Genomic DNA, 16,046 nt, shown 5'->3' with positions numbered 1-16,046 from the left:
AGTCATGTCTGACCCTCAGCGACCCCATGGACTGCAGCCTGCCAGGCTCCTCCATCCATGGGATTTTCCAGGCAAGAGTACTGGAGTGGGGTGCCATTGCCTTCTCCTAGCAAACCCTTAAAAACAAAACCTGACAAGGACAGTATTAAACAATTATACTATTTTCTTATTCATGAACTTAGACTTAATCCCCTAAGCAAATAATTAGCAAATCAAATCTAGCAACATCTTGAGTAAGATGTAACATCTTCCTGAATATAAAAAAGATTGTTTTAATGCTTCCCCTTTGAAACCGGGACTGTGACAATGATGCAAAATATTACCACTTACAGTCAGCAATGCAGGAGACCTGGGTTCAATCCCTGTCAGGAAGATTCCCTGCAGAAGGAAATGGCTACCCACTCCAATATTCTTGCCTGGAGAATTCCACAGACATAGGATTCTGGAGGGCATGGGGTCCCAAAGAGTCATACACAACTGAGCAATTAATACTTCACTTCAGTCACTGGAGATCTTGGCCAAGAAAGGACCAAGCCTTATTAAAAGCAATACAGCAAAATGTATACAGATTATGAACAGAAGGAAATAAAACTGTACTTGAGTTGAGTGAGTGAGTGAGAGTTGCTCAAATGTGTCTGCCTCTTTGCGGCCCCATGGACTATAGCCCACAGGGCTACTCTGTCCGTGGGATTCTCAAGAATACTGGAGTGGGTTGCCATGCCCTTCTCCAGAGGATGATCCTGACCTAGAGATCAAATTCTCCCACATTGCAGTCAAATTCTTTATCATCTGAGCCAACAGGGAGGCAAAATTGTCCTTCAGTTCAGTTCAGTTATTCAATCATGTCTGACTCTTTGCTACCCCATGGACTGCAGCATGCCAGGCTTCCCTATTCATCACAAACTCCCAGAGTTTACTCAAACTCATGTCCATTGAGTCAGTAATGCCATCCAACCATCTCATCCTCTGTCATCCCCTTCTCCTCCTGCTCTCAATCTTTCCCAGCATCAGGGTCTTTTCCAATGAGTACGTTCTTCGCATCAGGTGGCCAAAGTGTTGGAGCTTCATCTTTAGCATCACCCCATCCAAAGAATATTCAGGACTGATTTCCTTTAGGATGGACTGCTTGGATATACTTGCAGTCCAAGGGACTCTCAAGAGTCTCCTCCAACACCACAGTTCAAAAGCATCAATTATTTGGTACTCAGCTTTTTTTATGCTCCAGTTCTCACATCCATACATGACTGCTGGAAAAACCATACCTTTGACTAGATAGACCTTTGTAGGCAAAGTAATATCTCTGGTTTTTAATATGCTGTCTAGGATAGTCATTTCTTTTCTCTCAAGGAGCAAGCATCTTTTAATTTCACAGCTGCAGTCATCATCTGCAGTGATTTTGGAGTCCAAGAATATAAAGTCGGTCACTGTTTCCATTGTTTCACCATCTATTTGCCATGAAGTGATGGGATCAGATGCCATGATATTAGTTTTTTGAATGTTGAGTTTTAAGCCAGCTTTTCACTTTCCTCTTTCACTTTCCTCAAGAGGCACTTTACTTCCTTGTTCCTTTCTGCCATAAGGGTGGTGTCATCTGCATATCTAAGGTTATTGATATTTCTCCTGGCAATCTTGATTCCAGCTTGTTCTTCATCCAGTCTGGCAATTTGCATGATGTACTCTGCTTATATCTTAAATAAAGAGTGTGACAATATAAAGCCTGGATGTATTCCTTTCCCAATTTGGAACCAGTTCGTTGTTCTACATCCAGTTTTAACGGTTGCTTCTTGACCTGCATACGGACTTCTCTGGAGGCAGGTAAGGTGACCTAGTATTCCCATCTCTTGAAGAATTTTCCACAGTTTGTTGTGATCTAGGCAGTCAAAGGCTTTGGCATAGTCAATAAAGCAGAAGTAGATATTTTTCTGGAATTCTCCTGTTTTTCTATGATCCAATGGATGTTGGCAATTTGACTCTGGTACCTCTGCCTTTTCTAAATCCACCATGAACATTAAGAAGTTCTCTGTTGACGTACTGTTGAAGCCAGGCTTGGGGAATTTTGAGTATTACTTTGCTAGCGTGTGAGATGAGTGTAATTGTGTGGTAGTTTGAACATTCTTTGGCATTGCCTTTCTTTGGGTTGAATGAGAAAACTGACCTATTCCAGTCCTATAGCCACTGATGAGTTTTCCAAATTTGCTGGCATATTGTATATGGCACTTTAACAGCATCATCTTTTAATGATTTTAAATATCTCAACTGGAATTCGATTACCTCCACTAGCTTTGTTCATAGTGATGCTTCCTAAGGCCCTCTTGACTTTGCATTCCAGGATATCTGGCTCTAGGTGAGTGATCACACCTTCATGGTTTTCTGGGTCATGAAGATCTTTGTTGTACACTTCTTCTGTGTATCCTTGCCACCTCTTCTAAATATCTTCTGCTTCTGTTAGGTCCATACCATTTCTGTCTTTTATCGTGCTCATCTTTGCATGAAATGTTCCCTTGGTATCTCTAATTTTCTTGGAGAGTTCTCAAGTCTTTCCCATTCTATTGTTTTCTTCTATTTCTTTGCACTGACCACTGAGGAAGTCTTTCTTATCTCTCCTTGCTGTTCTTTGGAATTTTACATTCAAATGGGTATATCTTTCCTTTTCTCCTTTGCCTTTAGCTTTCTCTTCTTTTCTCTTTGTAAGCCCTCCTCAGACAACCGTTTTGCCTTTTTGCATTTCTTTTTCTTGCAGATGGTTTTGATCACTGCCTACTATACAATGTCACAAAACTCTGGCCATATTTCTTAAGGCACTCTGTCAGATCTAATCCCTTGAATCTGTTTGTCACTTTCACTGTATAATCCTAAGTGATTTGATATATGTCATACCTGAATGGTCTAGTGCTTTACCCTACTTCTTTCAATTGAAGTCTGAATTTGGCAATAAGGAGTTCATGGTCTGTGCCACAGTCAGCTCCCGGTCTTGTTTTTGCTGACTGTATTTGGCTTCTCCATCTTTGACTACAAAGAATATAATCAATCTGATTTTGGTATTAACCATCTGGTGATGTCTACGTGTAGATTCATGTCTTGTGTTGTTGGAAGAGGGTCTTTGCTATGACCAGTGCATTCTCTTGGCAAAATTCTGTCAGCCTTTGCCCTGCTTCATTTTGTACTCCAAGGCCAAACTCACCTGTTACTCCAGGTATCTCTTGACTTCCTACTTTTGCATTCCAGTTCACTATGATGACAAGGGTATCTTTTTTGGTGTTAGTTCTAGAAAGTCCTATAGGTCATCATAGAACAGTTTAAATTCAGGTTCTCTGGCATTAGTGGTTGGGGCATAGACTTGGATTACTGTGATATTGAATGGTTTGCCTTGGAAATGAACAGAGATCATTCTGTCATTTTTGAGACTGCACTCAAGTACAGTATTTAGGACTCTTCTGTTGACTATGAGGGCTACTCTATTTCTTCTAAGTGATTCTTGCCCACAGGAGTAGATATAATGGTCATCTGAGTTAAATTCACCCATTCCAGTCCATTTTAGTTCGCTGATTCCTAAAATGTTGATGTTCACTCTTGCCATCTCCTGTTTGACCACTTCCAATTTACCTTGATTCATGGACCTAACATTCCAGGTTCCTATGCAATAGTGTTCTTTATGTTCACATTAATTTTTAGAATAGCACAGATTTTAGTAAACTACAAGATTTTCCTTTAGGCACAGGAATGCAGGGCTATACAGTCAAGCAGAGAGCAAGGATTATACCAAAATGATAAGATAAGCAAACACAGAGCTCAGGAAATTTACACCATGAAAGGAAGAAAAGCAAGAAATAACTCCCTGTATCCAATCTGTCCTGTAGGTATTGCTGGGGTGATCTCAGGTCCGGGGGTTTTGCTTATATCGTATGAGGCAAATTCATATGGAAAGCTCCTTGGCTGGCTCATTGTGGGAGTGGTTCAGCTGTCCCACATGGATACTCTCTACATTGATGTTAACAATATTTCTGTGGCTCCACTGTGTTATGTGACTAAGCTGCTTGTAGAATCTGAAAGTCACCTTAAGCCACTGAGGTTGGTTTGCAATGTACTGAGACTCAAGCGCATTGACAAGAGGTCTTGCATTATTTAAGTAGCTGGGTTACTTCAGCAGGCCTCTAGCTAAGGTCTCAGTCAAGACAGCGGAATAAAACAGAAAAAGCAAAGCTTTATTACAAGCAAAACTCTATCTTACACTTCCCCGAGCCCCTAGCAATCTAATTTGCTTTCTGTCTTTATGGATTTACCTATTCTGGATATTTCAGGTAAATGAAATCATATAATATGCAATCTTTTGTGTCTGGCTTATTTATTTAGCATAATGTTTTGAAGTTTATCCATGTTGTGATCTGTACCAGTATTTCATTCTTTTTTATGACTGACTACTACTCCATGGTATGGTTATATCACATTTTGTTTAGTCATACATCAATTGATGGGCACTGGAATGATTTTGCTTTTTGTCTATTGTAGACAGTGCTGGTAAGCACATTTCTGCACAAGGTTTTGTTTTTTAACATCAGTTTTCAATTCTTTAGGGGTATATAACTTGGCTTGGAGTTGCTAAAGCATATGTTAATTGTTTTACTTTTTTAGGAAACACCAAGCTGTTTTCTACAGTGGCTGCACCATTTTACATTCAGCAAAGTACAATGGTTCAAGTTTCTCTACATCCTCACCCAAACTGGTTATTTTGCACTCTATTTTTAATCGCATCCTAATGGGCATGAGTAGTTACATCATTGTGGTTTTGGTTTGAATTTTCCTGATGGCTAATGATGTTGAGCATCTGTCATTTCATGTGTTTGCTGCTCATTTCTGTCTTTCGGAGATACATCTACTTAAGTCTTTTGTCCATTTTAAAATGGGGTGTTTATCTTTTTTAGTTGTTGAATTATAAAAGTTCTTCATATACTCTGGGTACTACATGTTTTTAAGGTGTCGGTAGTACCCAAAGCTATCTTCAGACGAACTGCAACCTCTGATGAAGTCTCAAAGAGCTCTTTGCAGAAATGGAAAAGCCTATTTTAACATTCATATGAAATTGCAGGGGCGTCCTCAGGTAGCCAGAACAGTCTTGAAAAGGAAGGGCACCTTAGAGAACTCACACTTTCTGATTTTAAAACTTACTACAAATCTGTAGGAAGATATATTAATATAGAATTAGTATATATTAATATAATATTATTATATAATAAGTATATATTAGTACAAAATTAATATATAACTAGTACATACATTAAAATAAAATTATATATAATTTGCAATATTTTCTCTCATTCTGTAGGTTGTTTTTTTACCTTTTTGATAGTGTATCTAGCTGTACAAAATGTTTTAATTTTGATGAAGTCCAGTTTCTCTAATGTTGCTTATGCTTTTAGTGTCATATCTAAATCCATTCTCAAATTCTAGGTCATAAAGATTTATCCACAAGTTTCCTTTTAAGTGGCTCAGACGGTAAAGCGTCTGTCTACAATGCGGGAGACCTGGGTTTGAGCCCCGGGTTGGGAAGATCCCCTGGAGAAGGAAATGGCAATCCACTCCAGTACTATTGCCTGGAAAATCCCATGGATGGAGAAGCCTGGTAGGCTACAGTCTAAGGGGTCTCAAAGAGTCGGACATGACTGAGTGATTTCACTTTCCTTTTAAGAGTTTTATAGTTTTAGTTGTTATGTGTAAAGTTATGATCCATTTTAAATTAATTTTTGTATGTGCTAGGAAGCAGAGGTCCAACTTTACTCTTTGAATGCATGTGGATATCCAATGTCCCATTACCATGTATTGAAGAGACTACTCATTTCAACAAATGGTCTCGGCACCCTTGTCAAAATCAACTAACCACAGATATATTGGTTTATTTCTAGAATCTCATCACTACCCCACTGAACTACTTTCCTGTATTTATTAAATGACACTCATTTTTGCTTCTTAAAGCTTTGTAGTTAGTCTTGAAATCAGAAGCTGTGAGTCCTCAAAGGTGTCCTTCCTTTTCAAGACTGTTTTGGCTATTTGCGACCTCCTACAACTTTAAATGAATGTTAGAACAGGCTTTCCCATTTCTGCAAAAAGCTCTTTGAGACTCTGTCAGAAACTCCATGTAATCTGAAGATAGCTATGGGTACTACTGACATCTAACAATATTAAGTCAAATCTGTGAACACGGGTTACTTTTCTGTTCATTTAAGTCTAATTTAATTAATTTCAGCAAAATATTATAGTTTTTAGTGAACAAGTCTTTCAGCTTATTGGTTAAATTTATTCATATTTTATCAAAGAAAACTGTTTTCTTAACTCCATTTTTGTATTCTTCACAACTAGTATATGAAAATAAAACTGAGTTTTGTATTGAGATTGAATCTACAACTTCATTAAACTTGTTTTTACTCTATAGTTTGTTTTGTGAATTCTTTACAATTTTCTATATAGAAGAATGTGTCTTCTGCAAATAATTTTACTTCTTTTCCAGTCTAGATCCTTTTATTTATTTTTCTTGCCTATCTACTTTATTAAAAGATTATTGATTTAAATGTTAATCTCATCCAAAAAGATAAAAAACTTCACAAAACACCTAGAATAATATCTGATCAAAACCTGAGCATCCTGGCCCAGTCAAGTTTACAGAAAATATCAACCATCAGAGCACCACTGATAATCTCTACACAAAGGTTACTATTTTCTTGATCTGTGAGAATACATTTTTAAATTTTCCTCCCATTCACCAGATGGTCAATACCGAATTTAGATTGATTATATTCTTTGCAGCCAAAGATGGAGAAGCTCTATAATCAACAAAAACAAGATTGCGAGCTGACTGTGGCTCAGATCATGAACTTCTAATTGCAAAGTTCAGACTTAAATTGAAGAAAGTAGGGAAAACCACTAGACCATTCAGGTATGAATATATCAAAACACTTAGGATGATACAGTGAAACTGACAAATAGATTCAAGGGATTAAATCTGATAGACAGAGTGCCTGAAGAACTATGGCCAGAGGTTCGTGACACTATATAGGAGGCAGTGATCAAGACCATCTGCAAGAAAAAGAAATGCAAAAAGGCAAAATGGTTGTCTGAGGAGGCCTTACAAATAGCTGAGAAAAGAAGAGACACAAAGGGCAAAGGAGAAAAGGAAAGATATACCCATTTGAATGCAAAATTCCAAAGAATAGCAAGGAAAGATAAGAAAGACTTCCTCAGTGGTCAGTGCAAAGAAATAGAGGAAAACAATAGAATGGAAAAGACTAGAGAACTCTTCAAGAAAATTAGAGATACCAAGGGGACATTTCATGCAAAGATGAGCACGATAAAGGACAGAAATGGTACGGACCTAACAGAAGCAGATGATATTTAGAAGAGGTGGCAAGAATACACAGAAGAAGTATACAACAAAGATCTTCATGACCCAGAAAACCATGAAGGTGTGATCACTCACCTAGAGCCAGATATCCTGGAAGGCAAAGTCAAGAGGGCCTTAGGAAGCATCACTATGAACAAAGCTAGTGGAGGTGATTAAATTCCAGTTGAGCTATTTCAAATCTGAAAAGATGATGCTGCAACAGTGCTGCACTCAATATTGCCAGCAAATTTGGAAAAATCATCAGTGGTCACAAGACTGGAAAAGGTCAGTTTTCATTCCAGTCCCAAAGAAGGGCAATGCCAAAGAATGTTCAAACTACCACACAATTACACTCATCTCACACACTAGCAAAGTAATGCCCCAAATTCTCCAAGCCTGGCTTCAACAGTACGTGAACGGAGAACTTCCAGATGTTCAAGCTGGATTTAGAAAAAGCAGAGGAACCAGAGATCAAATTCTCAATATCCGTTGGATCATAAGAAAATCAAGAGAATTCCAAAAAAACCCATCTACTTCTGCTTTATTGATTATGCCAAAGCCTTTGACTGCCTAGATCACAAAAATCTGTGGAAAATTCTTCAAGCGATTAGAATACCGGATCACCTTACCTGCCCCCTGAGAAATCTGTATGCAGGTCAAGAAGCAACAGTTATAACTGGACATGGAACAATGAACTGGTTCCAAATTGGGAAAGGAATACGTCAAAGCTGTATACTGTCACCCTGCTTATTTAACTTATATGCAGAATACATCAAGCAAAATGCTGGGCTGGATGAAGCACAAGCTGGAATCAATATTGCCGGGAGAAATATCAATAACCTCAGATTTGCAGATGACACTACCCTTATTGCAGAAAGTGAAGAGGAACTAAAGAGCCTCTTGATGAAAGTGAAAGTGGAGAGTGAAAAAGTTGGCTTAAAACTCAACTTTCAAAAACTAAGATCATGGCATCCAGTCCCATCACTTCATGGCAAGTAAATGGGGAAACAATGGAAATAGTGACCGACTTTATTTTCCTGGGGTCCAAAATCACTGCAGATGATGACTGCAGCCATAAAATTAAAACACGCTTGCTCCTTGGAAGAAAAGCTATGACCATCCTAGATAGCAAAGCAGAGACATTACTTTTGCCAACAAAAGGTCCATCTAGTCAAAGCTATGGTTTTTCCAGTAGCCGTGTATGGATGTGTGAGTGTTGGACCATAAAGAAATCTGAGCACTGAAGAATTGATGCCTTTGAACCTTGGTGTTGGAGGAGACTCTTGAGAGTCCCTTGGACTGCAAGGAGATCCAAGCAGTCAGTCCTCAAGGAAATCAGTCCTGAATATTTATTGGAAGGACTGATGCTGAAGCTAAAACTCCAATACTTTGGCCACCTGATGTGAAGAACTGACTCATTGGAAAAGACCCTGATCCTGGAAAAGTTTGAAGGCAGGAGGAGAAGGGGACAACAGAGGATGAGATGGCTGATGGCATCATTGACTCAATGGACATGAGTTTGAGTGAGCTCCGGGAGTTCATGATAGACAGGGAAGCCTGGCGTGCGGCAGTCCATGGGGTCGCAAAGAGTTGGACACGACTCTTGAGTGAACTGAACTGAACCCATTCACAAGTGTGATCTTCAACAACTGTGCTTTCCCTCCCTAGGCATATCTATGTCCACTATCAGGGAGAAACACACTAAAATTACTTTAGGGATACCAATTCACACACCTACTGACAAAATTTAAAGTGTCACAACAAAACCTTGACAAAAATGTAAGGTGTAACAGTTAGGATTGGCTTTGTTTGTAGGAGAAATAAGTCAAATGAACAAGCCTTCAGTTTCTTTTTTTCTCCCAGAAATGGATACACGGCTTCTTCTGCCTTTCTATTCAGCCATCGTGGATGTTGGCCTCCATTCTCAAGGTTGCCCTGTGCTATAAAATGTACGTCAGAACTGCAGCTGTCATATCGGGGTTGCTGTAAGTTTACAAAATGGCTGAATACAAAAGGGTGTGGCTTCTGACTGAGTCAGTCCATTTCAAAAAGCTTTCCCAGAAAAACCCTGTATAACCACTACGTGCATCGCATTAGAAATATCATGAGCAAAGGCAAATTGAGAAATGACCTTTACCCTGACACACTGCCATCCAACTAACGGGGGCTACTTGTTGTTTTTTGTTCAGTCACTTAGTTGTTTCCAACTTTTTGTGACCCCATGGACTGCAGCATGTCAGGCTTCCCTGTCCAGTATTAAATAAGGGGTCTATTATGATTAAAAAAAGGATACTGCTAGAACCTTTGTTCACAGTAGATAAATGGGACATCTCCAGCACTGCTACTACTTTAAGAATATAAACTGTCAAAGACACTCTGGAGAGCAGTGTGATTTTAACTAATGAAGTTGAAAGTGTATATAACCCAGGACTCAGTAAATACTCCACTAGACATGTAGCCAAGAAAAATTCACATGCACAAAAAGGAACATGATCAGGGCTCCTTATTGTTTATAGTCAAATCAGCACTGTAGCTAAATATGGGAAATAACACACAAGACCAGAGATATCTATTTGGTGGAATTGGAAAGTAAAATGAATGGACTAAATCTGTGTATATCGATAGTAGCTGGAGCTCCAGAATAACGTCAGATTAAAAAATAAATAGCTCAGCTGGTAAAGAATCCACCTGCAATGTAGGAGACACTGGCTTGATTCCTGGGTCGGGAAGATCCTCTGGAGAAAGGATAGGTTACCCACTCCAGTACTCTCGGGCTTCTCTGGTGGCTCAGATGGTAAAGAATCCGCCTGCAACATGGGAGACCTGGGTTTGATCCCTGGGTTGGGAAGGTTCCCTGTAGAAGGGCATGGCAACCTACTCCAGTATTCACACCAAGAGAATTCCCTTGGACAGAGGAGCCTGGAAGGCTATACCCTGCCAGTAGGAGGAGCCTGGCAGACTACAGTCCCCGGGGTCACAGAGAGTCATACATGACTGAACAACTAAGCACACAGCAAACAAAAAACATTACAGAAAGTTACAGAATGTTTGATAAACAGTATGTAGTGTATATAAGATGTATATGTGTGTATAAAATTGTTCAAATTTTGACTGGAAACAGAAGTTCATGATGAGGTTATCTTTTGGAGAATGATGAAGGAAAATGGAACAAGTATAGGAGACATTTAATGACTTAATTTACTAACTTTAAATGATCAAGAACAAACATGATACAAAATTAAATTTGTCCATTTAGTAGCCATGAGAAATAATTTATTTTTCTATGATATGATCCCACAAGAGGAGATTAAATGTTAATCATTAAAAAGACTTTACATGTAGGTTTTATGTTTTCATCAGGAATGAAGTTTACTGGTATAGTATACTTCCATTCTTTCTCAGTTCAATTTATAGCTTCAAATTCATGGGGTCGCAAGGAGTCGGACACAACTGAGCGACTGAACTGAACTGAACTGAATACCACATTGTTTAATACCTCCAAAATCATATTAGTAGACAGACTAAATACAATTAATATTTTTAAGTTTAAACGTAAGGTAAGAAGACACACTTTAAATGAATATCAATCAACTGTATTGATTGATAATTTCTTTAAAAGATAAATAGTAGGCCAATTTTCAATGAGAATGGAACCTTTCAACGTATGTTAACTTCTTAGAGCTGAAATCTTATAATTAAGAAACAATCTGTAAAATGTACAGCCATTTCTTTATTCACTTACCTCAAATTTTTTCTGGTAATATTCCCTCAGAGATATAAGTTCGTGGTCTCGCTTTGCAAGCAGTAGAGGGTGCTGTTTAATCATATAGTCTATGTCTGCTTTAAGCTTTGAATTAGTTTCTGCTAATTTCTCCTTTTGCTCTTCCAGATGTTTTCGTTGACGAGTTTTATCTTCAAAGTGCCATCGTAGTTCTATTATATCTCTCAAATAGGCCTCATGTTCTAGACATACGGTGAAAGGACAAAAAGAAAATCTAAATTTAAAACAAAAGCTCCAGAAGGACATCTTTGTTTGATAGTAGATATGAAATATGAATATAAAAAAGCAGAGGCATTACTTTGCCAACAAAGGTCCGTATAGTCAAGGCTATGGTTTTTCCAGTAGCCATGTATGGAAGTGAGAGTTGGACTATAAAGAAAGCTGAGTGCCAAAGAATTGATGCTTTTGAACTGTGGTGTTGGAGAAGACTCTTGATAGTCCCTTGGACTGCAAGGAGATCCAACCAGTCCATCCTTAAAGGAAATCCTTAATGTTCATTGGAAGGGCTGATGTTGAAGCTGAAACTCCAATACTTGGCCACCTGATGTGAAGAACTGACTCACTTGAAAAGACCCTGATGCTAGGAAAGATTGAAGGAAGGAGGAGAAGGGGACCATAGAGGATGAGATAGTTGGATGGCATCACCAACTCAAAGGACATGAGTTTGAGTAAACTCCGGGAGTTGGTGATGGACAGAGAGGCTTAGCATGCTGCAGTCCATGGGGTCGCAAAGAGTCGGACGTGACTGAACAACTGAACTAAACTGATTAAATATTTTAGTTTCAGAAATTACTTGTTTTTTATTTTTATGTTTTTACCATGTCATGTGGCATGCAGGATCCTAGTTCCCCTATCACAGATGGAACCCATGCTCCCTGCAGTGGAAGCGCAGAGTCTAAACTCTTGGGCAGCCTGGGAAGTCCTTAAATTATTTTAGTATTCCTTCATTCACCATCAAAGGGATTAATCTACAAAAATCACTTGAAATTATAAAAATAATAACTCATAAAAATCAATATTAATATAAGAAATAATGTTTATCCACAAAAATAAATCTTATAGTGAAATCAGAATGATCTCACACAGCAAAATTAAGACAAACAAAGATGCACAGATCTAGTGACAGACCTACCATGAGTATAGCACGGCCTATAGGAAGAAATGACAAAACGTTCTCAAACAATAGAAATGGGAATTTGAATAAATGGATAAAAAACTTTTGTTCCATATAAAAATATCTGAAATGGTACATACGGAAATTTCTTTTAAATAAAATAGAAACAAATCATAAATTAAATTAAATGTCGATTAACAGACTAGGACAATTTTAGAGAAACTATATAAAAGATTTCCTCATTATATCATTAAGTTTCTAAGGTTACCCTAACCTTGAACTCTTGGAAGAAACTTCAGTTGGCTAGCTTGGGGATCTTTCCGTCTTTTTTAAAATAAACTTCTTGGTGGGTTTTGGTATCGGATTCACTGAGGATACTTTGCATATATGCTCATGATTTTGGCCTGTAATTCTGCATATTTGTACTGTATTCATCTAATTTGCTTTACAATTTATGCTAGCATCTTGTATCTGTTGTAGTTTCTTTTATTTCTGTTCTCTATGATTTTGTGGAAGTTTGAAATTGCATGTAAAGTTTTATTGCCCTAGTATGTACGTATGCATGCATGTGTGTGTGTTGCAAGAAAGGATTTTTATTTATTAAGTCAATATCTTTCCTTTAATGGCTATATGTATATTTGGCTATCTATTCATCAGTCCATTTTTTTCTGTTAATTTATCCAGTTCATCAAGGTTTCAATAATACTCTAAGGCATTTGTTCTGTATATCTTCCTTATTATTAATCACTGCTCCATTTTTAGATACCATCTGCATTTCTAATTGGATTTACTCATATATTTTCTCTGTGTTCTTCATTAATCTTGCCATTGGTATTCCATTATTTCCTTTATTATTATTCTTTTGGAGAAGGGAATGGCAAACCACTTCAGTATTCTTGCCTTGAGAACCCCATGAACAGTATGAAAAGGCAAAAAGATGGACACTGAAAGATGAACTCCCCAGGCTGGTAGGTGCCCAATATGCTACTGGAGATCAGTGGACAAACAACTCGAGAAAGAATGAAGGGATGGAGCCAAAGCAAAAACAATACCCAGCTGTGGATGTGACTGGTGATAGAAGAAGGTCCAATGCTGTAAACAGCAATATTGCATAGGAACCTGGAATGTCATGTCCATGAATCAAGGCAAATTGGAAGTGGTCAAACAAGAGATGGCAAGAGTGAATGTCTACATTCTAGGATTCAGCAAACTGAAATGGACTGGAATGGGTGAATTTAACTCAGATGACCATTATATCTACTACTGCGGGCAGGAATCCCTCAGAAGAAATGGAGTGGCCATCATGGTCAACAAAAGAGTCCGAAATGCAGTACTTGGATGCAATCTCAAAAACGACAGAATGATCTCTATTCGTTTCCAAGGCAAACCATTCAATATCACAGTAATCCAAGTCTACGCCCCAACCGGTAATGCTGAAGAAACTGAAGTTGAACAGTTCTATGAAGACCTACAAGACCTCATGAACTAACGCCCAAAAAAGATGTCCTTTTCATTACAGGAGACTGGAATGCAAAAGTAGGAAGTCAAGAAACACCTGGAGTAACCGGCAAATTTGGCCTTGGAATACGGAATGAAGCAGGGCAAAGACTAATAGAGTTTTGCCAAGAAAATGCACTGGTCATAAAAAACACCCTCTTCCAACAGCACAAGAGAAGACTCTATACATGGACATCACCGATGGTCAACACTGAAATCAGATTGATTATATTCTTTGCAGCCAAAGATGGAGAAGCTCTATACAGTCAGCAAAAACAAGACCAGGAGCTGACTGTGTGGCTCAGACCACAAACTCCTTATTGCCAAATTCAGACTTAAATTGAAGAAAGTAGGGAAAACCACTAGATCATTCAGGTATGACCTAAATCAAATCCCTTATGATTATACAGTGGAAGTGAGAAATAGATTTAAGGGCCTAGATCTGATAGATAGAGTGCCTGATGAACTATGGAATGAGGTTCGTGACACTGTACAGGAAACAGGGATCAAGACCATCCCTATGGAAAAGAAATGCAAAAAAGCAAAATGGCTGTCTGGGGAGGCCTTACAAGTATCTGTGAAAAGAAGAGAAGCGAAAAGCAAAGGAGAAAAGGAAAGATATAAACATCTGAATGAAGAGTACCAAAGAATAGCAAGAAGAGATAAGAAAGCCTTCTTCAGCAATCAGTGCAAAGAAATAGAGGAAAACAACAGAATGGGAAAGACTAGAGATCTCTTCAAGAAAATCAGAGATACCAAAGGAACATTTCATGCAAAGATGGGCTCAATAAAGGACAGAAATGGTATGGACCTAACAGAAGCAGAAGATATTAAGAAGAGATGGCAAGAATATACAGAAGAACTGTACAAAAAAGATCTTCAGGACCCAGATAATCACGATGGTGTGATCACTGACCTAGAGCCAGACATCCTGGAATGTGAAGTCAAGTGGGCCTTAAAAAGCATCACTATGAACAAAGCGAGTGGAAGTGACGGAATTCCAGTTGAGCTATTCCAAATCCTGAAAGATGATGCTGTGAAAGTGCTGCACTCAATATGCCAGCAAATTGGGAAAACTCAGCAGTGGCCACAGGACTGGAAAAGGTCAGTTTTCATTCCAATTCCAAAGAAAGGCAATGCCAAAGAATGCTCAAACTACCGCACAATTGCACTCATCTCACACGCTAGTAAAGTAATGCTCAAAATTCTCCAAGCCAGGCTTCAGCAATATGTGAACCGTGAACTTCCTGATGTTCAAGCTGGTTTTAGAAAAGGCAGAGGAACCAGAGATCAAATTGCCAACATCCTCTGGATCATGGAAAAAGCAAAAGAGTTCCAGAAAAACATCTATTTCTGCTTTATTGACTATGCTAAAGCCTTTGACTGTGTGGATCACAATAAACTGTGGAAAATTCTGAAAGAGATGGGAATACCAGACCACCTGATCTGCCTCTTGAGAAATTTGTATGCAGGTCAGGAAGCAACAGTTAGAACTGGACATGGAACAACAGACTGGTTCCAAATAGGAAAAGGAGTTCATCAAGGCTGTATACTGTCACCCTGTTTATTTAATTTCTATGCAGAGTACATCATGAGAAATGCTGGGCTGGAAGAAACACAAGCTGGAATCAAGATTGCCGGGAGAAATATCAATAACCTCAGATATGCAGATGACACCACCCTTATGGCAGAAAGTGAAGAGGAACTCAAAAGCCTCTTGATGAAAGTGAAAGTGGAGAGTGAAAAAGTTGGCTTAAAGCTCAACATTCAGAAAACAAAGATCATGGCATCCGATCCCATCACTTCATAGGAAATAGATGGGGAAACAGTGGAAACAGTATCAGACTTTATTTTTCTGGGCTCCAAAATCACTACAGATGGTGACTGCAGCCATGAAATTAAAAGACACTTACTCCTTGGAAGGAAAGTTATGACCAACCTAGATAGCATATTCAAAAGCAGACACATTACTTTGCCAACAAAGGTCCGTCTAGTCAAGGCTATGGTTTTTCCTGTGGTCATGTATGGATGTGAGAGTTGGACTGTGAAGAAGGCTGAGTGCCGAAGAATTGATGCCTTTGAACTGTGGTGTTGGAGAGGACTCTTGAGAGTCCCTTGGACTGCAAGGAGATCCAACAAGTCCATTCTGAAGGAGATCATCCCTGGGATTTCTTTGGAAGGAATGATGCTAAAGCTGAAACTCCAGTACTTGGCCACCTCATGCAAAGAGTTGACTCATTGGAAAAGACTCTGATTCTGGGAGGGATTGGGGGCAGGAGGAGAAG

At 38.7% G+C, this 16,046-nt stretch overlaps 1 protein-coding gene across 1 annotated transcript in view; it reads right to left on the bottom strand.

Annotated features, from left to right (window-relative positions):
- Positions 1 to 16,046, bottom strand: part of CCDC178 (coiled-coil domain containing 178) — a gene marked incomplete at its 3' end in the record, with an annotated part of 338,625 nt that overhangs the window by 277,545 nt on the left and 45,034 nt on the right. The window contains exon 7 of the mRNA XM_010849787.1: positions 11,112 to 11,332. Coding sequence (XP_010848089.1) covers positions 11,112 to 11,332 — 221 coding nt within the window. The remainder of the gene's footprint in view (positions 1 to 11,111; positions 11,333 to 16,046) is intronic.

Source organism: Bison bison, unplaced genomic scaffold, assembly GCF_000754665.1.
Source record: "Bison bison bison isolate TAMUID 2011002044 unplaced genomic scaffold, Bison_UMD1.0 scf7180017864286, whole genome shotgun sequence".
Classification (NCBI taxonomy): Eukaryota; Metazoa; Chordata; class Mammalia; order Artiodactyla; family Bovidae; genus Bison; species Bison bison.
This window is presented reverse-complemented; position numbering and strand designations above follow the sequence as displayed.